Raw genomic sequence first — 21,783 nt, 5'->3', positions numbered from 1 at the left:
CAAAATTGTGTTTATGATGGAAAATATTCATATTATAAATCAGAAAAAGAAGGTGAATTAATTCTGGTTGGCAAGGAATCAGGGATGAGATTGAGTGAATTTTTTCGATATTTTGAACTTTTTGTTTCAAAGTGGCAAATCTTCGAGATACTTTCCACTTGGTCTTGCAGCGCATTCACTCTCGTTACTAGAATTAAATCACGCCCTAGCTCGCATTGAGACCAAGACTCCTTACAACTCGCACCAATAGCAGGGGGCTTGACTTGAAAACAAACAACTGGCATTGCCACTTGCGGATAGGGCATTTTTTTGCCCTTTAAGTCCTTATAAATATCATTTCATAAAAAAATAATTAAAAAAATCGTTTAATCAATCAACTGTAATAAATAGATGAATGATTCGTAATGCGTTTATTGAATTTGACTATTTGTTTTTTTTATCGTATAATGACTAAACGATTATATATATATATATATATATAAATGCATATATTTTTTTTATTAAAGATGCTTTCTACTAAGTGATTTATAATATGAATGATTTTGATCATAAACATAATTTTTAGTAAATCAATAACAAAAGACTCCCATTCCATACAAATAAGAAGTGAGATTTATTTCTAATTAAAAGAGGCGATGTTAACGTAACCTGCCGTTATTTTATAAAAAGCAAAATGATAACATTATCCACTCCGAGCGGAAGAGCTAAGCTGCTGCCATGGCAAAGCTTCTCATCTCCAACACAGCCTCACTCGCTCTCTCTCCTCCACCACCCGCCCCACCATCACGTGCTTCATTCATCCCTCCGCGCGTGCCCATCTCGCCGGCGTCACGGTATCCCGGCCGGCAAACCAGAGGCCTAGCGGTGGTGACACGTGCGGGGCCCACCACGAGCCAGTACGTGTTCGCATTCGTTTTGCCGCTCTCTCTGATCGCCGTCACCGTTTTCACCTCCATCAGAGTCGCCGATAAGCTCGACAGAGACTTCCTTGAAGAGGTTTGTCGAATTTCTGCAACTCCGTTCTTTGATATGCATGCGGTTTAATGCTTCTGAATATTTGAATACCTGTGACTGCATTCATATAGCATATGAATTAAACTCGAAAGAGCTAAAATGTTTCCTGACAATTAAAAACGCTTTTCAATATGTTTTGGAAGCAAAAGCGCTAGGGTTTTTAACAAAAATTTCAATATGTTTATAGTAACATGCTTTTTGCATAAACACTTATGAGCAGAAGTGCTTTCCTACCCAAGCAATCGCAAATGAGCTCGGTCTTGCTTTGTCACGGGTTTTTCCAGTTTCTAATCTCTCTTCTAAAGTAGTTTGTTTTAATCGTAGCAGAGCAATATCTCTCGTGCGTGCAAATGTTGTTGAGTAGTTTTCTCGTTGTGTTTAACGGTTAATGAAGTACTTTGTCACCGCGATTAACTCGTGATTTCGGGTGCAGCTTCCATGTTCTTAAGAGATTTATGTGTAATGCAACTCTGATGGTGCAGTTTCGAGTAATCGAAAACTCATCGTTGGAACCCTAGTTGAATAGCAGGGGCAGGAAAGTGAGCATCCTGTGAGCGCTGCTAAAAAAAGCGTAGTTTTAGTCTCTTTTTCTTTGTGATGTTCATAAGCTACTGGATTTTGTTTCTGTTGATGTTTTCTTTAGTAGTCACAGTGTTTGTGTTCTTGATGCAGATGGCAATCAACCAAGCGATCAGGGAAACGGATGAGGATGGCGAAGCTGGCAGTTCGATAGAAGAAATGCCTGCACTTCCCCGTACCCGCAACAGGCCCAAAAGGGAAGTTTAGACTTCGTTTACTTGCTCGTTAAGGTTTAGTTTTGTGCTTAGATCAGCCTGCGGCCGTGCATTATGAATCTGTCAAAGTACCGGAAAGAAAGAGATCGAGGAACTGTTTACATTTTTTTGACAATTTTGTATGTCAAATGCATGTTAACATTAGAATGTTGTGCCTAGCGCCCCTCGGGAATAAGAGCGAACGGCGATCTCGATGGTTTAATTCCGGTGAATGTATGCGTTGTGTATTTTGTATGTAGAAAAAGAAATATGGAATGAACATACATCATTTGTACAACAGGCAGAGAATATTAAGGGGTTGTGAAAAAATAACCGTTTCATATTCACGTAAGACGGTTTACTAACATAGTCGTTGGTCTAGAGGTACTTCTCTTCTCAGTATTAGACGACGGCCCTAATTCAAATCAACGCATTTAAACCTCCATTGTCAAAACTCAAAGATTTCTTTGCGTGTTGTGGAAGGGCTTCTCCTCCAGATGAAGGTTAAGAGGAACCATGCAAGGCAATGATATGATCGACTACATGAAATTGGCAATACGATACCAGTCACAATTTCTCTAGACAGATTATGAACATTATATATCTGGAATCTTCGACCGATCGTTAAAAAATTCAGAGTACCTCAACTCCTGCAATCTGGAACTGCTTCTCTTCTTTGCCATCCAATTTCCTTGATATTGGAATTTGGAGCTTGCCTTGAGAGAAACATATATCCATGTCATCAGGGAATACTACCAGAAGAGTTGTTTATCTCCCACTAGGAAAATATACTTCCATTCAAGCAACGACGAGCAAACCAACATAGAGAGTCCCTACCAGGGTCTCTGAGCCAAATTGTACACTGAACCTCCAAAACACATTGAGACCACAGCCAAGAAAGTTGCAGAGAAACAAAGAAAGCAGGCTACCCACATTCAGCAGTATCATACTCGCCAGAAGACACTTGCCAAGCAACCCCAATCACAAGTTGCCAAACCAAAAGTTCTAGCTTCAATAAGAGTTCACTAGCCCCTCCTACTATTTAGCTGTATGCATTTCTACAAACTTGTAGCTGAAGTAGGTTGAAAAAAACAAGACAGATCATTTTATTTCCGGGTTGCATAATAATTTGAATCCTAGACTTTCTGATAAATATAATAGTAACAATAATATGATTGAGTTTAGGTTTAATCTCTAATTCCCAAAAGATGCCAACTAAACAAGCAAAAATCAGCTAACTAAAGATGACAAACTAAAAGAAGAACAAGCAAGAATCAGCTAACCAAAGCAAAGCAACTGAAAAAAAACTGTTAACAGTATTGGAGGCAAAGGTTTAAACTTTAAAACAAGGCTTTACAGTACAAAACTAACCTGTTGGAATATTCACGAGACACCCAAAAAGTGATCATTGGCAATGCCAGCTAACAAGACGCCTCACAACCCGAAGATGTGTGCCTCCTCCATAGCTGCATCTTAAATGTAGTGTTCTCACCACTCGATACAATTTCATGCATTATAAGCGAATTGCAACAGAAGGAAAGTCTGAAGTAACCAATGAATTCCGTACCTGCCTTTATAGTTTCATCACAACAGCAGCTTACAACCCTTTGCTTTCAATTTGTTTTCTAATCCAAAAAACTTCAAACCAGACACCACCAGATCTGCCGTCTTCTTCTTCATGTGTTCAATTAATACTTCATCATACACAATCATGTTGGCTTCTGTTAAAATTTTGTGCTCTTTCAAATTTGAAAATATTTTTCTTGCCTCCTCTATTGTGCCATGCTTACACATGCCAGAGATTATAGCAGAGTATACAACATCATCTGGAGGACAACCCTGCTGTATCATCTCGTTTAGCACCTCAACCACCTTCTCAGCATTATTTGATTTACATGCATGGAGAATGGTAAGAGAATACTTGAATTCCGAGGGCCCACTTGTCACGCTGGCTAAGCAGTCACGAACTAACAGCATAACTGCATCAATCTCTCCAATTTTACAAAGCCCTCTAGCAAGCGAACGGTAGGCAGCAATCGAAGGAACACAAGACATCTCAATTATTTTATTATAACAGGCACAAGCCTCATGGATGTCCCCATCTTCAACAAAACACATTATGGCAATGCTGTAAGTAGAGGAGTCGGGCTGCAAATCCACATCCTTCGTTTCATTAAAGAGAGACAATGCTTTTTTCACTTTCCCAGATTTGTGGAGGGCCTCCATAAAGGTATTGTAGATTCCTAAACTATAATAACCTTTGACTTTTAACTCTTCAAACACTTCCAAACCCATTGTTACTCCGTCCTCCTTTCCTACAATAAAGGAGAAGAATTTCGAAAGATCGTCAATGACAGGAAAACCACATTTCTCCATCTGTGCAAGCATCTCGCAGAACTTATCCACTTTTCTTGTCTCAGCATAGAACACCAAAATGGGATTCACCGTAGCAAAATCTGGCTGAAGACCCTCTTGAACAGTAACTAGGAAAATTTTATACGCCTTATCAACCCGCTTCACATTACATAAACCCTCGATAAGAGAATTATATATCCCCAAATCTGGCCTATACCCCGAATCCACCAAATCTTTTAACAAATCACAAGCCACCCCAACTTTCCTGTCTGCCACAAACCCCTCAATCAACACCCCGTATATCACTCTATCAATCAAGAAACCCTTCGCCTTCATCTCCCTAAACAATTCGTACCCTTTCTCCACCCTGCCACCCTTACACAACCCTGTAACCAGAGTTGCATATGCCATAGCATCAGCCTCAACCCTATCTCTCTTCATTTCCTCCCAAACCCTCAAACACCCATCTAAGTTCCCCTCCGAAAGCAAAACCTTAACCATTGCCGTGTATGCAAACACGTCCGGTTTACACAAATTCGCCCTCATTCTCTCCAAAAGCTGCAACATTTCGTCAATTCTTCCCATTTTACACATACCCTTTATCAAGATCATGAAAGTAACACTCTCCTCCACCAATCCATCATCACGAAATTCATCGTAAACCGATAAGGCCAAATCCAAATAACCCGTTTTCGCCAACGCATCCATGATCCTATTGTACAAGAAAACCCTGGGTTTAACCCCAAATTTCTTCATTTTTTCATACACATAATAAACCCTGAGACCTCTATTGGCATCAGAGTGCATTCTGATGAGAATCTCAAACTGTTTCTCGCTCGGCGGTTTGCCCTGCGAGTCCATCAGCTCAGGGACTTGGTCCGCCGACCTGAACCGGTTGGACCGGTTCAGACAATAAGCCAAGGCATTGTATGAAGAATAAGTGTGCTTGAAACCCTTTTGCTTACCTGCCCAGTGGAAGAACTTGGAGGCCGAAACGGGGTCGTTCTGGACCTTGAGCACCTCGGCGACGAGGTCCGGCGTGACCCGGCGGAGCTTACGGAGCTCCGAGACGACTGGCGGGCCCCAGTGGTTCCGGTTCTTGCGGAAAGCATCGAGTATGAAGCGAGCGATGGGGGAGAGAAACGAGAGGAGGGTCGTGTCGTCGGGGTTGGGCGATGAAGTGGAAGGCGAGGATTGGGGCAGGTGTGGGTCCCACTTGGAGAGATCGAATGGCTGGGATTGGGTGACGGTGGTGGGGTATTTGCGGCTCGGTTGAGAGACACGGTCGGAGAAGAGGCCGCCGCGGACGGTTGGGCGGTTCTGTGTGGGCCTGCGGTGGCCGTGGAAGATCTGGAATTTAGGGGGTGGGGACTGAGGTGGCATTTTAAAATTTGTTGCTGCCCCTTTCTCTCTAATTCTTTTCGTTTGATAATGTGGTGACTAAAATGGCCACCGGCTGTTCTCTTTTAAATAAATAAAATAAAAAATGATTATCATCATCACTGCAGAGCGTCGTCTTCCTTTGTGAGCTCTCTCTCTCTCTCTGCTCAGTTGTCTGCAGTCCGCAGAGTGTCCTCTCTCCTCTGTTGGCCGTCGTCCCTCACGCTCGCAGCTAATGACACACACTGAGAGAGGTGAGCTACTTTCTTATCCATTTGGTGATTTAGGGGTTTCGTAAATTTCTAATTTTCCTGCTAATTTAGGGTTTATGAACCATAAATTTGGTCACAGATTATTTGTATATACTTGTGCAGTCAATGGTTTTTGGATATGTATGCTTATTTCTTGAAGAATCTTGGACGCATATCGAACCGGAAATGGACGCATTGTTGTAAGAGGGAAAAAAAAATTAATGTTGAATTGCTTGATTATTGTAAAACAAAACCGAAATGCCCGATCATCGTAAAAGGGACGGCTGTCTTGATGTTCTTGCAAGTAGCAAATAATCCTTCGAAACTGCTAGATTGTAATTCTTCACTTTAAAAGTAATAAAAGTTCATACATTTTCGTTGTTTGTTTTTTGTTTTTGTTTTCGTTCGGATTTTAGAAAGCGTAATTAGGGACGAAAGTGATTGTTTTGGATGTAGTCGTTCAGAGTCTTGAGAAATGAAATTGTTCTAATGCTGTTCTCATTTGTGTACTTTGTAGATTTTAAGTGCCACGAGAAATGAAATGCTTTCGGGTTGCTACCTGATCACATGATACTGTGCTCCCTCTGTCATCACGTTTTCAGCTCAATTACTAAGACTCCTGTGAATATGGCTGCTGCTGCATTGGTAGTACCATCATACATCCCGTTTCCCTTAGACCGCTCTCGTCCCCATAGCTCTAAGCTCACCTTTTTCTTCTCTACCAAACCCCTACCAAGGTTCCACTATCATAGGCCTCTCACATTCTCTTGTGGCCTCAACCTCACTCCACATTTGCCAGCACCAGAGCCTCCCACCTCCGCTGTGTCTCAAACCCTGGTTCGACTTGCCGCCTCCACTGCAGTCTTTGTTGGGCTTGGGCTTTGCTGTTGGGCGAGTTCAGCTCAATGTCGGCCTCTTCCTCTTGGCAAGCCTCAAGTGGTTCTAGAGGAGGAGCACACAGCTCAAGGTAATTTCTCAAATCAGTTGAGTTTAGCTTTTTTTTTTTTTTTTTATCAATAAGGTAGGTTTGTTTCGCATAACTTTAGTTTTTGAAATTGTACATTTGATGAGCACAGCCAAAGATGATGGAGATGAAGCTAAAAAATCGGAAGATAACAAGTTGGAAGCAGCATTTGCAGCTTGGAAGTCTAAGACTTATGCTTTGACAGTCCCTTTGAGACTTGCTGCTCTCCGTGGCTCTGTGCCTCCTTCATGGGTTAAGGTATGAGGCGCTTTTTGTTTTCTGTATTTCGTCGTATGACATCATATTTGGTATTCAGTTTGGTAGGTAGCTGGGATTACAAGTGTTGGATTATTTTATTCTTTTAGAGTGAGTAACTTAATTTATTTCCTTCTGACAATGTAGGATTTTATGCAATCTCAAGGAAAAAGATCAAAGGTTCACATGAAGTCGCATGCAAGCCTTGAGGGCATCTTTTCTGATCTATCAATGGCCTTTGGCAAAGGCAATGTTGGGCCTTCATCTGTCGTCGCAGCTGACCTCGTTAGTGTTGGGGACTCTTGGCTCAGTTATGCCATTAGCAAGGCTGTGATTGAGCCCATTCAAGGGGTAGAAGACCAGGACTGGTTTAAAGGCTTGAGTGACCGATGGAAAGTAAGAAAACAACTGCTCTTTCATGTCCTCTTGATTCTCGATTCTGAAAAATTGTGTTCCTTTGGCTCCCTGTATTATACATTGAGTAATGCCTTGCTATGCTTATTTTCTGGCCATGCCATTTAAGGTTGATGTGTTGTGAAAACTGTAAAAAAGTCATAGGTCAATTGAAATACAAGGCTTGTGTTCATGACCACAAATCAGAGGACTAAAAAAATGTATTACAGTATTACTAACATCCATGTGATGGAATATATCATTAGCTTTACTATAAATATTAAATATGTATGAAGAGGGTAGGCCCCGAAAACTACAGATATATATCTTTTTTTGCAGTAATTTCTAAGAAGAGATTTAACTTTTCTTTTTGCTGTTTTAATCACCGGGGCTATCTGTCCTGAATTAATTGTTACAACGCATTTCTAAGATATATGTTGTGTAACCAGAATCTCAGGAATCAAATAGAATATGTTTCACCTGGCATGCCAGACACTGGAATCAGTATTATTATCTTTTGTGGTTTTCCTACTATGCTTGAATATTGGTTTTGAGTTTTATTGTGCGTGTTTCCTTATGTAGTTTATGCATTTTCTTGCATTTGAAGTACTGTTTCCATTCTTTCGAACTGGCAATGCCTTTTTGTTCCCTCAGAAATCAGTTATGGTGTTTTACTATTACTAAAAATGACTCAGGTATATCTCCGCAGGAACTCTGAAGGGAGAATTGACACTGATGGTAAAGTATGGGCTTCGCCGTATCGCTGGGGCTGCATGGTGATAGCATACAAAAAAAGTAAATTTCGAAAGCATAAGTTGGCTCCTGTAGAGGTAAACATGTCCCCAAACTGTTTATTATCTGCTAATTCTTTTTAATTAAACTCTTTTTTTATATCAGTACTCTTTACCTCAAAGTATAACATTTGATTGATAAACACAATATTCTATGAAGTGGGAAAATTTATGAAGTTTGAAAAATGATTCAAGGGTTAAATTTGCTAGCTGAAACATATGTTAAAATTCAAGTATAACAATTGATTGATAAACCCAATATTCTATGAAGTGGGAAATTTTATGAAAAGAAGTTTGAAAAATAATTCAAGGGGTAATTTGCAAGCTGAAACATATGTTAAAATTCATACTCGCTAGCTTTCATTTAAATCTGGTGCATTTTGGATTTTTTAAAATATTATCTAATGTACAACACATTCACCTCTCCCAGACCCTGCGTAAAGCGGGAGCCTTGTGCACTGGGTACGACCTTTTTATTATCTAATGTACAACATTCTAAGAGTTGTAAAACCACCATTGCAGGACTGGGCAGATTTATGGCGACCTGAACTTGCAGGGAAGATTTCTATGGTTGATTCTCCTAGAGAGGTTATTGGTGCAGTTTTGAAGTATATGGGAGCATCATACAACACGAAACACATCCATTCGCAAGTTGACGGTGGGAGAGATGCTGTCAGGCAAAATCTGGCTTTACTTGTAAAACAGGTATTGAGAGAAAAGATCTAACATCTTTGTTTTGGGTGAGGGTGTACTTGATAAACTAATAGAAAAGTAGATTGCTCCCAAATCTGGAGATAAATTTAGGGAATGGACCTCAGTTTTGGAACTACGACTCTAAATTATTCTACTTATTTAGGGTATTTCTAGCCGTGGCTTGTGCAGTTCTGATGTCTTATGTGATGAACATGTCTCAGGATTATTTGAAAAAGAATCGTGACATGCTCATTGGCTTTCTGTAGGTCCGACTATTTGACAGTGTACATTATTTAAAAGCATTTGGGGTTGGAGACGTGTGGGTGGCTGTTGGGTGGAGCAGTGATGTTCTTCCTGTTGCCAAACGCATGTCTGATGTTGCAGTAATTGTTCCAAAATCTGGAGCTAGTATATGGGCAGATCTATGGGTACATCCTCCATCATGTTCTCTTAGACATTTACGTTATCCTCTATATCGTATCTTCTCCTAGATGTCAATTTATATTTTTTGTTCTTTTCCTAGGCAATCCCTGCCACCAGTCGGCTTGAAACAAATCGAATTGGGGGGCGAGTTAGAGGGCCGTCTCCACTCATCCATCAATGGATGGAGTTCTGCTTGCAAACTGCTAGAACACTCCCTTTTAAGCAGGAGGTAATCCCAGGAGCTTCCCCTTCCGTGCTTGATAGTGCTCAGCCTGAAGATTTGAAAGAGCTCAAGGGTAAGCCGAAACTGGACACAAACCTCGTGGCAGGAGTACCGCCACCTGAGATTTTGGAAAGGTGTGAGTTTTTGGAGCCTTTAACTGAATCTACGCTATCAGAATATCAACGGTTGATTGCTAGTGTGCACAAACCTAGGGATGGTTTGATCACTAGTACGCGTGATTATATGTCATCATTGATCCAAAATTTTAGAATGAAGCTGCAATCGAAGCCAACATAATCCTGAATTATAACAGGAGCCTAAACCAAGTACAAAGTTGCATGATGAGAATTAATTCATTTGTTTATATCCAATAACATAAGTTCATGGAGACGTGCAATGTTCAGCAGAATTGTAAAAATATTATCGAGGAACTACTTGTATAATATGGTGGATACGCTTATTTTCTCGTTTTCTTTTTTTTTTCTTTTTTTTCTTCTTCTGTTGTTTTCAAGTTTTCGAAAGAAGATAGGTTGTGTTTCAGATTCTAATTTCTATGTGACAAGGATTCACTAACATATGGTGTTGCTCTCTTTGAAAGCCAGAACATAGGGTATCCATTTGCGCATCAGGACTCTAAGCGGATGCCATATGTTCGGATACCACCTGCGTGATACTATAAGCGGAAAGCTGCTTTTGAACAAAGCAACACCATATGTTCGGTTACCACTTGCGTGATGCTATAAGCGGAAAGCTGCTTTGTCAAAAGCAACACCATATGTTCGGTTACCACTTGCGTGATGCTATAAGCAGAAAGCTGCTTTTGGACAAAGCAGAAAACTGAACAGGCAATCAAAAGCAGAAAATAGAACACGCCAATATCCAATCAAGGAATTTATAACTTTGCTAGTCAATTTAGTATTGTGAGCTTATCCGGTAAACATTACAGCAGCTCCACCCCATTGGGGTAGGCCGGCTCAAAGCTCACAAAATTGGCCAGCCTCCCAATTTTTTGCTCCAGCCGGGCTAAATAGGTTGGCCCCCACCCAAGCCAGTCCATAGGCTGGCCCCGAATGTGCCAAGCAATGTGTTGGGTCATGTGATCTCACGTTGGCGTCTGCCTAACGTCACAGCCCGCTGATATATATATATATATATATATATTTTTGCTTCAAGCGCGTGGGAAGCACGCGCGAGTGGACGTTCCCGAAAAAAAAAAGGCAACGGGGCCCGCTGTTGTAGCGCACCAATTTGTAACCCGTGAGTAGCCACGTGGCTCGTTACGGGCCGTTGGATTTCCAACGGTAAAAAAAATTTGAAATTCAAACCCAACGGCTAGTGACATGGCGCGTTCTAGGCCGTTTGATCCCAAGATCAACAATCCACGTTTTTTGTCCAAAAAACGAAAAAAAAAACCAAACGGTCAGAATTGTGACCGTTGGCCACATGTCCACATCTGAGCTGTTGGATTTGAACATTTTTCAAATACAACGGTCCAGATTAATTAAGTTAATAAAAATACAGAAAAAATTTTAAAAATTGTATTATTTTTTTCTATAAATACCTAACCATCATCTTCCACCTTACACCACATTTCAATATTTTCAAAACTTTCAACCAAAGCTTTCATATGCTTTTGGATGATGAAATAGTACATTCGTATGATAACACGTGGCGTAACAAGATTGGTTGAAAATCTGATCGAAATCTTGGCTAAATTATTGTAAACAGATACTGACACATGGCGCGTCGAGATTGGTTGAAAATCTTATCAAAGATCTATTCACAAAATTGTACTTTCAGATAATGACACGTGACGTGACAAGATTGGTTAAAAATGCTATCCGAAATTAAAACTAAATTTTACTTATTTATTATTTTATAAAAAAATTAATAATATTTTAAATAGGCTGGATGCTAGCACATTTTGTAGGGATAGAGATCGTTTGTGCCAACGTATTTTTTAGGGATGGAGATGCATTTGACCAATTACTATTCATTAGGATCTATCACTGTTCACTGAGTTGATTAAATGAGCTAAGTGTCAGCACATTTTTAAAGGGGTGGAGTTGCTCTAATAGAAATGACATACATACATGTCGATCATGCCTGCATATATGAGGCTGGCAATTCAAAACACACGAACCAAAAGGGATACCTCGTCTTCAAGCACTCGCTACTCTTACGCAAAACCGACCCTCTTTCTGTTATTTCCCCTACTCCAGTAATTACCTGTTTGATAATCACTCCCTTGAAATCTTGAGCTTTTATTGCCTGATCTATACTGGTGGCCACCGTCGTTCCTTGCTCCCCGACTAAGACCATAATCCCAAGAATTTTCACCACGATCCAAGTTTTTTGACTCCTGGTTGCAGCCCCAAGAATTAGATACCGGATCAGCCTCCTTCCCAAGGATTGACACCAGTATCCCAACCCTTTGGAGGAGTGATACTGTTCCCCATCTGGTTCCATCCCCGCGACTCATTCCTGCTATCTTCCCATGCATTCTTCTCCGCACTTCCATTGCCCTGAGTAATTCCACGTTCCCAAGTGCCGTCACCATTAGTATGCCACTGGTTCCTGCCCCGAGCTGTATATATCAAATGTCCACTACCCTGAATGTTGTCACATTCCCAAGGATTTGTAAGATCATCTAGGATTGTGTTATGTTCATCGAGAGGAACAAAATCTGAATATTTTGCCTTCTTGTTTGTTTCATTCCTTCTTGGGAGCAGCCTCTCCATAAATGGGGGTAAGGCTAGCCGACATTCACCTCTCCCAGACCCTGCGTAAAGCAGGAGCCTTGTGCACTGGGTACGACCTTTTTTTTGTTTGTTTGCCCAATCTTGCCTTTCCCTTCTCCCTCATCAGGAGCAAAGTATTCATGATCCACCTCCTTAATGAGTGCACGATCGATATTGGGGTTCCAATCTATTGTATCAATAATCTGGCAGAGAGGCGTCACAGCGGAGGCCATTGATGTCTGTCCAAAAGCCTTTTTTTGCATTTTGAAATGCCTCCTCAGCAGGCATCTACTACCTTCCACCACGGTATAGACCAGACCAAAGTGCAGTATTGCTTTTCCCAATAAGGTATACCATCCTGCCAACTCCTTATGGATGAAAAACCAAAACTCGTAAGATTCGAGTAGTATCCAATGCCATTGCTGCCAGAATGACTCTTTCAACAATGATACAGAATTAATTCCGCACTTGTCTTGTCCAACATTGAAAACAAGCCCCGTAACCACCCACAAATAAAACGAAAGGAAAACACAAGTAGAGAACTAAAACCATGATGCATCAGAGAAGAAACGTCTCTATGAACAGTTTCCATAGTCTAAGAAATTATGATAGAAACCTTACAATGCACGAGACGGAATTAGTTATGTTACACAACGAGTGTCAAATTTAGAATATAATCTCGAATCTATATCCAATTATCGGTCTTTAATACGAAACGAGTGTCTTATAACAAGTGCTTTCTAGCATTGCTCTCCAGAATATTATCAAACTCACCTTACCTTTCCAATAATTTTCTCAGTTGAACAAATAAACAATCTGAAACATCAAAGTTCTTTTAGGTAGATATTTTCTCGGGAACCAAACATAAATCACTGTTACATTACGGGAAAGAAAGAAAGAAAAGGCAAAAATTGAAATGATAAACGCAACAAGAAAGACCCACAAAACCAACAATTTACGAAGAACCCAATTCAAATTTAATGATAATATACACAAGAAACAAAGGAAAATAGAAGACTTACCAGAAGGGGGAGGAGGTTGAGGGTGAAATGGGCAGAGGCAATGCGTCCGGGAGCTTTTCCTGACGGAAGAATCTACGGTGGGGACGATGAATCCACTTGCCCATTTTCCAATTCCGGCAACACATTGACTGACATGCAGAGAAATTGGATTCAAATCAAGAAAATCAAAGCTTTCAGAACTGCTATTGCAGATTCTTCGCTATGTTGCAGAAAGAGAAGATTTTACAGTTGAGAGCTTTTCAGTTCAGAGGTAGGATAATGGGCTTCAGTTGGGAAGGTGGTGCGCTGTAAATCTGGCAGGAGGCGACTGAAGAGGAGGTTTTGACAGGCCCATGTTTTAGGTTGAACGGAGTCCACTGGGTGATGAGCAGCTTTTAGGCCCAGTCCAAATCTGAAGTTTACTTTTAAATTTGAGATGGCAATTATTGTTTGGTGCACACTTATCAGAGGTGGGTGTATACCCCCGGGAAGAGGATTCTCTATCATCCTAATCTCTCTATCCTTTCATCCTCTTTTATTTGAACGATCATGGTTAAACCACGTCAACATCTTGTATTAATTTTTTTTTATAGAGATAATAAGACAAAAAATAATGTGTGAGAGGAGGGGATGGAAGGGGATGGGAATAGGAGAGTAGAGAATCCTCCTCCTGTACCCCCCTTACACGAATGTTCAGAATGTGCTTAATGTGATCTATGCATGATGTGGTTATGAATCTCTCACCTCCTTGACTTAATTCTTCATACAATCAATCACTTTAATGTCTAGCTTAGTTATAAGCTTACATTGACCATATGTCTTAGGATAATGTTAGGGAGACCAAATTTTAAACCAAATTTACGAATCAAATGATGTGTCACTAATAAGAAATAAGCACGTTAATCAACATTTAATTAATAATTCAATAATCTATATCCACATCATTTGTTTGCAAATTTAGTTTAAAATTTTGGTTTAGTTTATCCACAAAGCAATAATATAGTGTTGAATTTACATTACATTTTGGCGTCTATGCTAATTGGTGTCAAAAGTTATCATGTATTTGATGTCTTTAACTTGTTAGAGATGATCACGTAAATTGAACCGTTGAAAGTCAATTTCACAGAGGTTAAGAGTGCACATAATACATTCATGTTCTGGAAGATCAAGACTTTCGAAGCCGTAATAATTCAACCTTTTTAGGCTGCATGAACTACAATTTCATGCTTCAAAGGAATTATAATATATTTCATGTTTATCCTGTGCTTTCAACATTCGCCATTGGAGTTAGACCTAACCGGTAATTAGATGAAGCACCTGGGAATTTCCAACATTGGGCTGTTTAGGGTTTAATTTGCTGGTTTGGCAGCTGTATTGATATTTCATTATCTTTGCATGCCTTTCAATTTTGATGAGTTAAGATTTTTTTCTTAATGGAGGAATAATAATAATAATAATAATAATATTGCCCGTATAGATGTATTATATCAGATTCAACATTTTATGTAACCGATACATCTGATCCAACATCCTAGTATATAAAATGTTGGAGTGATGTAAACTATTATAATACTTTTGAACTCTCCCTCTCCCCTTAATAATAATAAATTAAAAAAAAAAAAAAAAAAAAAAAGCTATGGTACTTCATTCTCTCCGCTACTGATTTTGGTCCTATTTTTTTACCAATATATAGGAGAGCGAGCTATGTACATGTTTAAAATAAGGAAAATGATTTATACACTATACACACATCTTTTATTTATTTGCACGTTCTGTTTGTTTTAGTTCGTATAGTTTCTTTACTTTATTTTCATATCAGAGTCAGAAAATTTGTTAAGAAGGGTCAATTTTTTTTTCTTTCGTTTTTGATAGAAACCATAGACTATGGAAGATCAACCTTTTTTTTAATATTAAAAAAAGATCAACCTTAACAACTAAAAATTTAAAAGAATCGAACTCATTCTTCAACAGCAACAAAGAAGTAACTCTTTCAATACTACAAAGGAAAGCTTTGATGGTAGTCATTCCAAAATGTATAGTACAAAGAACTATAAGTGACATACCCCGACCTGAGAAGGTCAAAGCATGCTGGCCATCATCGTGAGGTGACGTAAATATAAGGGTAAGTGACGTAAGAAGTGAATAATTTCAAGACTAATTGAAACTAATTATACTAAATAGTGAAAGAGTGCGCAATCGTGGGAAGAACCCACTACAATTATTCAAAGCGTAATAGACAGTGAGACTACAAAAGAGTAGTAAAAGTAACTAAAGTACACTTATTACATAACAGTGATAAGTTCGTACGTCTAAACAGAAGAGAATGTCAAAACTGCCGAGATTCCTCGAGTGCCATAAAGATTACAGCTATCTAGGTCTTGGAGGGGCGAAAAACAAAGTTGAGTGGGTTAGCAAAACAATGCTTATACAAAATCCTTTATTTTCGAATATACTAACTCTTTTTGCTGTAAAACAAGTATAGTTTCCTTAAAACATACTATGTAGGTATGTAAACAATAAAACAACAACATTATAATAGTATTATAACCATAAATATGCCAAGTCATGATGTATCAAATGCCACAATAATCTAATCATGTGATAATCAAGTATATCTAAGTGCTCATCCATCTAGGCTGACACACGAGTTCGAACAGATAATTTTTAACACGAACAGGACTGGGTGAAATCAATATGCTCTAGTACTATGATCACGTGAAGACTGGTGTAGAAGCATGGTCACATACAAGTCGGATTGCCTAATGCAATCTACCCGACAGGACTGACACCTAACTTGGATCCAAGGCGAGCAAATGTGCGATGTGAACATACACGTGAAGGATTGGCCCTGGCCCTAAGGCGAGTACTAACACCGGTGCAGCAAGATGAGCATGTACAAATATGTATGAATGTCATGACAGTAATATCTCAACCATATAGCAGCATTTATCACAATTATATCGTAGTTATCAATTATTTGGCAATATATACGTAAAGTGATGTATTTATGCAATTCTGGAAACTATAAATACGTATAGATATAAAAATAAACTGCCCACTCACAAGTATGTTGCTGGGTCGTAGCCCCCGAGCCTAGTTTGGCCTCGAACATCCTCGGGATACGTTTCCCCTATATGTGTAGTAACTAATTTCAAATTAATTAAAGCACATATACTTAAACCTAAATAAAACCCTCATAGTTTGCTCAAACCTAGGGTTTATATATACCATCGTGACTTACTCGACGTCACGAACATCCCCATTTTTTTAGAATAAATTATGGACCCTTCACGCGCCTCCACGCGCCTGCAATGGCACCGCTAGACGCACCCCCACATGCAAGCCAATGTTGTCAATTAGCCTGATGCCATTAGGAATATTCCATGGAATATTCTGTTAAATGCTAACAGAAGTTAACGGCGTTACCTGACGCCGTCAGGAATATTCCGTCAACCTTGAAGGAATATCCCTTCACCTTCTCCGGCAAACCTAGCCGTCGCCGTTGTCCGCCGCCGTCTGCAACTTGATTTTCGTCGGATTTCTAGGAAAATTTCAAATTAACATAACTTCTTCATTTCTCATCCATTTTTAACCCACTTTATATGGATTTGATGCTAATGAAGTGTAGAATGACATTATACCTGTTTGGAGTCCAAAAAGTGGACGGAGGTGGTCGAAAATCACCTTGAAAGTTCCGGCCAAACTAGAACTCTTCGAAACTCGGTTGTTTCGACATGGCTTCTTCACCAAAGTTTCACTAGGGATCTCGGGGAGTTTAATGGAAGCTTTCAAAATTCCTAAAAGTCTGTAACTCGGTCCCAAACACGATGAACTCAAAGCATTGAGTTCTGACCTCACGAGTTTGACGTCGAAAACTCGTCCATTTCGGGTTTTAAGAACATGGTTGTGTTCGTGAAGATGAGAGGAGTACAACAATGTGGTTTTTGGGTTTGATCTGTGAGGTTTAGGGTTCGTTCAAGGGGTTTGCAAAGATGGAGAGTATACGGAAGAGAGAGATAGAGAGAATGAAGAGAGAGAGAGAAAGAGAGAGAGAGAGTCCATTTTTCTCTTTTTTTTTTCTGATTGGTTGCTGCAAAGAGGGAGTTGATGGGATTGGTGGATGACATAAAGGGGAGCACGGGATGGGCTAAATAGAAAGCTAGGGATAAAGTTTTAGATTTTGTACATAAGGGAATCGAAATCTATCTGTAACAGTGTTTCTACATTGATAGAAATTCTCGTACACTCGTAACAACGTGTACAATTTAAATGTGATAACGAGAAATAAAATAAAAGCAATATAAATATGTTCACGTCACTTGCCAATAAGGGCATAATAGTTATTTCACCTACTCGGGGTGAAATTACATAGGAAAATTAGGGACGGGTCCTCATAATAAGTTCCTAATCTATCACGAGTTCAAATGTTTTTATTTATTTATTTTTAAATTTACAATTATTAGGGACAGAAGAAGAGTCTGAAACTATTACAATAATTTACGAGAGGATAAGTTTTGATTCTGAGACGCATGGATAGAAACCCAACACCCTATCAAGTTCAAATGTTTTTTTTTAAGCTGAATAAACCTATCCTAATCTATTTCAACCAAATAGCCAAAACCATGTGGGTGGTTATTCAATCCACACTCTGAAGGTTGAGAAAGGTCAATGCTATAAGGAAAAGGCAAAAACTTAGAAGAGATGTTAAGTGAAGATCAATGGGGAGAAGGGTCAGGTTCAAACCTTCCCCCTCTCGGAACATACTGTAAATTAAAGTAGTAATAGCTTGTATTAAAAAGATAAAAAGAGTTTATAAAGATGAAGATGCCAACTCATAACAAATGTTGTTATTAGTTTGTTATAGGTTTGTTATAAAGTATTCTATTTTGGTTAGTTGAGAAAATAGTCAAAGGCTATATATTAGTGATTGTATCCATTATTTGTGATTTAATTAGAAATATACTTTTCTTAGTCTCTAAGAAAAGCTTTCAAAGAAAGTCTGGAGTTTCTATATGGTATCCTTTGTTGCTTGCCTTCCGGCCTTCTCGATCCTCATCGTCTTCACTTCGCATCTCTGATTTCTTGATTATTTTCAAGGATTTTCATCTTCACTGCCATGACTTCTCCTTCTGAGTCATCATCTCAACAGGAATCGCTTCAACATCCAGTCCCCAATTCCTCTTCTCAAAACCCTAATTTCACATATTCGTCGAATTTGTATGCATCTCTTACGATTCTGAACATTGGCAGCATGGTGCCAATCAAGCTTAAATGGTCTAACTATCTTCCATGGCGTGCACTGTTTGCACCGATTCTCCGCCATTACAAGTTTATTGGAATCGTTGATGGCACTGAGTTGTGTCAACCGCCTTTTGTCCCAGATCGTTTCATCAATCCTGCTTTTGAGCTCTATATGAGAAAGGTCAGAATCTTCTGATCTAGTTGAATTTTACACTTTCTGAAGATGTAATTCCCGTTACCGTTAGTGTATATTCTTCTCACAATCTCTAGATCAAACTTGAGCAACGTTTTGGTGGTGTTTCTGATACTCATATTCATCAACTTTTATATCATCTCCAAGCCATACAGAAAAGGCTCTCAATTCATGTCCGATTATCTGCAACAATTGAAAGAAATCTTTGATTCTCTCTCTGCAGCTAGAGCACCGATCTCTGATCGCGATTTAATGACGGCAACACTGGCTGGTTTACCAAATGAGTTCGAATCTTTCATTGATTCACTCATGCTTCGCCTTTTCTCCACCTATTTGGATAAATTACATGGCCTTCTTCTCACAAAAGAACTCTCCATGTCTCGTCACAAGAAGATCTCATCCAATACTTAACCGTTTCAAGCATTATATATGCAGTCACAAACACCTCTGTTTCCCATTCCACTGCCTCAAGCATTTGTCACTCATAATCAATTCTCACATCAAAATTTTTCTCGATTTCCCTCTAATCGTGGAAGAAACAGCAATCGAGGACATCAATTTAACAACAACAATCGTTTCCATCATAATCGTGGTTCTTGGGGCAATTTTCGTGGAAATTCTTCAAATCGATGTCAGAATCAAGGGTTTCGTGGTTCTAATTTCTCTGGAAATCATATCATATGTCAGATTTGTGGTTCCACCAATCATAAAGCCATTGATTGCTTTGATCGCATGAATCATGACGTTCATAACAGTCTCTCCTTACCCCCCATGATATATCTCTCTACTGGATGCAATTTATGAACCTCTCCTTGCAGAAAGAGTTGGCATCTTCTCCGAAAGCATCTTGGAAGAGTTGGTCCAAAAACCACAGATACCTCATGAGTACTAAAGTTTCCCATTCCAAGTCCGCCTGAGTCCAGCAGACTCTGGAGAAATAAAGGCAAGATAATGTGGAATGGTTGGTGGGAGAAACCTTAGCTAAGATACATGCAGAAGCTCCGCCTCCGGGGAATTTTAGTTTTGGTGCCTAAAGCTCGGGAGAGTACCACTGCAACTACAACTACACCATCCAGGTTGGCCCGTTCAGGTTGGTTTCAAAGGGTTCACCCTTAGTCATTTTGAAGAAGAAGTGGTAGAGGTGAGTAAGAAGGAAGGGACCCGTAGCTACATCATCGAAAGAATGAAGGGCTTCCACCAAGGAGATCTACTCGACCTTTACTCCATTTGACTTGTTGGGAAAGATGTGTTTGTTGAACCAGTACAACAGGAAGTATATGTGCTCTTGATCTCTGTTGGCATTAGAAGAGGTCGGGCCAAAGCTCTTCTTAACAAATAAGATAAAACTTGTGAACGAAGTACCATAGCTCTTAAAAGTGGAAGAGTTGTACTCCAATCGGTAAGAGACTTAGAATCGCCCGAACCTTCAGTCATCAGGCGAGAAGAAAAAGACCAGTCATGGGTATCCACGACTATGCCCGAATGCCTTAGCCTGAAAACTTGAGCCATGTCGAGGATGGTTGGGAACATGAGAGCCATCCTGAAATCGAAGGTGTTGGTCCCCGAATTCTAGAAGAGAAGAGTTGTAGTCAGAAGCTTGAGCTTAGCAATCACCATAACCTTTGAGAGCATGATGAGTTCGTAGATGCCATTATTCATCCACTTTTTCTTGAAAATGGGTTCGAGCTCATTTACCCATGGTGCCCAGGCCTTATCCTTCATTAAGGGAAAGCCTCGACGATGAGTTGACCACTTAAAAGAAGAAATGGCCGACTCGACAGAGTACGGGTTGGGGGTGAACCAATTTTCCTTGGGCATGTTGTTCTCCATAACAATTGGCACCCTAGAGGTCCATGCAGGTCCCAAAGTGTGTACTCCCCCTTCCTCGAAGAAAAGAGAAGTATTCAGGCCAACCCAAGGGCGATAAAAGCCATTGAGTAAGCAGCGCATGGTGGCGATCCTCTCGCTAGACTTGCAGGAATATTAAACAGCTTTGGGTGCCATTGAATATGTTGGAAAGAAGATGGAAGAGAATCAAAAGCAAGGAAACTGTGAAGGTAAGGAAGTTCTAGGAAGATTGGGAAATTCTAAAGCTTGGAGAATAATAATTGCTAAGGTAATTTGGCCAAGACGTTTAAGTGAATATTATATAGTAAAGAAGTGAGTTAACATTGAGGATCGTGGGTTAGTGCAAATGTTTAGTTAAAACGGCTGTTTAAAAAGGTACAATTCCCGAGTAAAGGCATGCAGTTCGTTTTAATCATCATTGACGCCTCAGATTGTAGACTCAACAATCATTGACGCCTTGGATTGCAGACTTAATTAATAATCCAATCATCGATATCCAAATCATTTGATTTACAAAATTTGGTTTATAAGGTTTAGAAATTTGGTCTCCCTAGCATTACCCGTCTAACCCTATGTCTGAAGTTTAGAAGTAAAATATTGAAATCTTTATGCAGAATCAGAAATTTTTTGTATCAGATTTGGTGAATCAATTAAACTAATCATGTTAGATGAAACAAGGGAGTTGGTTTGTAATTCAAAAAGTGTTAAACATTAGTTCATGCACAAAGCAATAATATAGTGTTGTAGTATCAAAAGTTATCATGTATTTGATGTCTTTAACTTATAATAGATGATCACGTACATTGGACCGTTGAAAGTCAATTTCACAGAGAGGTTAAGAGAGCGCAAATAATCCATTCATGTTCCGGAAGATCAAAACTTTCGAAGCCCTACATATATCAATATTTCAACCTTTTTAGATTGCATGCACTACAATTTCATGCTTCAAAGGAATTATAATTAGATTGTCTACCATCATCCATGAATATATATATATATATATATATATATATATATATATATATATATATATATATATATGAGATAGGATCAAGGGACAAATAATTTTACAAATACTTTTACATTCCTTGTTAGTCTTTAGATCTATTTGAATCCATGATCCTGAATAAAACTAATATGACTCATCTAAACTACTAAATGATGTGGCGCTGATGACATGGAAATAAAAAGACTTTAATCAATTAAAAAATTTTAAGGAAAAATTATTAGGTTAGGGACACTTA

At 39.3% G+C, this 21,783-nt stretch overlaps 3 protein-coding genes, 1 long non-coding RNA gene and 1 pseudogene across 6 annotated transcripts; 2 read left to right on the top strand and 3 right to left on the bottom strand.

The window, feature by feature from the left end:
- The first annotated feature begins 669 nt into the window (after window positions 1–669).
- Window positions 670–2,085, top strand: LOC126628467 (uncharacterized). Its single transcript, XM_050298171.1, has 2 exons — window positions 670–996; window positions 1,687–2,085. The coding sequence occupies exons 1-2, from the start codon at window positions 718–720 to the stop codon at window positions 1,798–1,800; spliced, it is 393 nt and encodes a 130-aa protein (XP_050154128.1). The 5' UTR covers window positions 670–717; the 3' UTR covers window positions 1,801–2,085.
- A 207-nt stretch (window positions 2,086–2,292) lies between these two features.
- LOC126628446 (pentatricopeptide repeat-containing protein At4g20740) lies at window positions 2,293–5,538 on the bottom strand. 3 transcript variants are annotated; one of them, XM_050298134.1, is made up of 3 exons: window positions 3,355–5,538; window positions 3,159–3,259; window positions 2,293–2,859 (listed from the first exon to the last, which is right to left on the bottom strand). In XM_050298134.1, exon 1 carries the CDS (start codon window positions 5,523–5,525, stop codon window positions 3,372–3,374), a length of 2,154 nt encoding a protein of 717 aa, XP_050154091.1. In that variant the 5' UTR covers window positions 5,526–5,538; the 3' UTR covers window positions 2,293–2,859; window positions 3,159–3,259; window positions 3,355–3,371. The 3 variants fall into 3 exon arrangements, with proteins under 3 accessions (XP_050154091.1, XP_050154090.1, XP_050154089.1); XM_050298133.1 differs by having other exon boundaries at window positions 3,159–3,253; XM_050298132.1 differs by having other exon boundaries at window positions 3,159–5,538.
- An 88-nt stretch (window positions 5,539–5,626) lies between these two features.
- Window positions 5,627–9,975, top strand: LOC126628453 (uncharacterized). The gene is made up of 8 exons (XM_050298141.1): window positions 5,627–5,776; window positions 6,291–6,740; window positions 6,850–6,995; window positions 7,140–7,388; window positions 8,081–8,215; window positions 8,699–8,881; window positions 9,136–9,297; window positions 9,393–9,975. The coding sequence occupies exons 2-8, from the start codon at window positions 6,341–6,343 to the stop codon at window positions 9,810–9,812; spliced, it is 1,695 nt and encodes a 564-aa protein (XP_050154098.1). The 5' UTR covers window positions 5,627–5,776; window positions 6,291–6,340; the 3' UTR covers window positions 9,813–9,975.
- Window positions 9,976–9,983: 8 nt separating this feature from the next.
- LOC126628483 (uncharacterized) lies at window positions 9,984–10,404 on the bottom strand. The gene is made up of 2 exons (XR_007625443.1): window positions 10,243–10,404; window positions 9,984–10,178 (listed from the first exon to the last, which is right to left on the bottom strand). It is a non-coding gene; the product is annotated as an uncharacterized LOC126628483 (long non-coding RNA).
- A 1,132-nt stretch (window positions 10,405–11,536) lies between these two features.
- On the bottom strand, window positions 11,537–13,650 carry LOC126628474 (uncharacterized; annotated as a pseudogene).
- Between the last annotated feature and the right edge of the window lie 8,133 nt (window positions 13,651–21,783).

This window comes from Malus sylvestris, chromosome 7, assembly GCF_916048215.2.
Source record: "Malus sylvestris chromosome 7, drMalSylv7.2, whole genome shotgun sequence".
Lineage (NCBI taxonomy): Eukaryota > Viridiplantae > Streptophyta > Magnoliopsida > Rosales > Rosaceae > Malus > Malus sylvestris.
Note: the sequence above shows the minus strand (reverse complement) of the source record. Positions and strands in the feature narration are given on the sequence as shown.

Coding starts and splice junctions, on each gene's coding strand:
- LOC126628467 (XM_050298171.1), top strand. CDS start 718: ATGGCAAAGCTTCTCATCTCCAACACAGCCTCACTCGCTCTCTCTCCT. Junction 997..1,686: donor ACAGAGACTTCCTTGAAGAG/GTTTGTCGAATT, acceptor TTCTTGATGCAG/ATGGCAATCAACCAAGCGAT.
- LOC126628446 (XM_050298132.1), bottom strand. CDS start 5,525: ATGCCACCTCAGTCCCCACCCCCTAAATTCCAGATCTTCCACGGCCAC.
- LOC126628453 (XM_050298141.1), top strand. CDS start 6,341: ATGATACTGTGCTCCCTCTGTCATCACGTTTTCAGCTCAATTACTAAG. Junction 7,389..8,080: donor GCTTGAGTGACCGATGGAAA/GTAAGAAAACAA, acceptor AAAATGACTCAG/GTATATCTCCGCAGGAACTC. Junction 8,216..8,698: donor ATAAGTTGGCTCCTGTAGAG/GTAAACATGTCC, acceptor CCACCATTGCAG/GACTGGGCAGATTTATGGCG.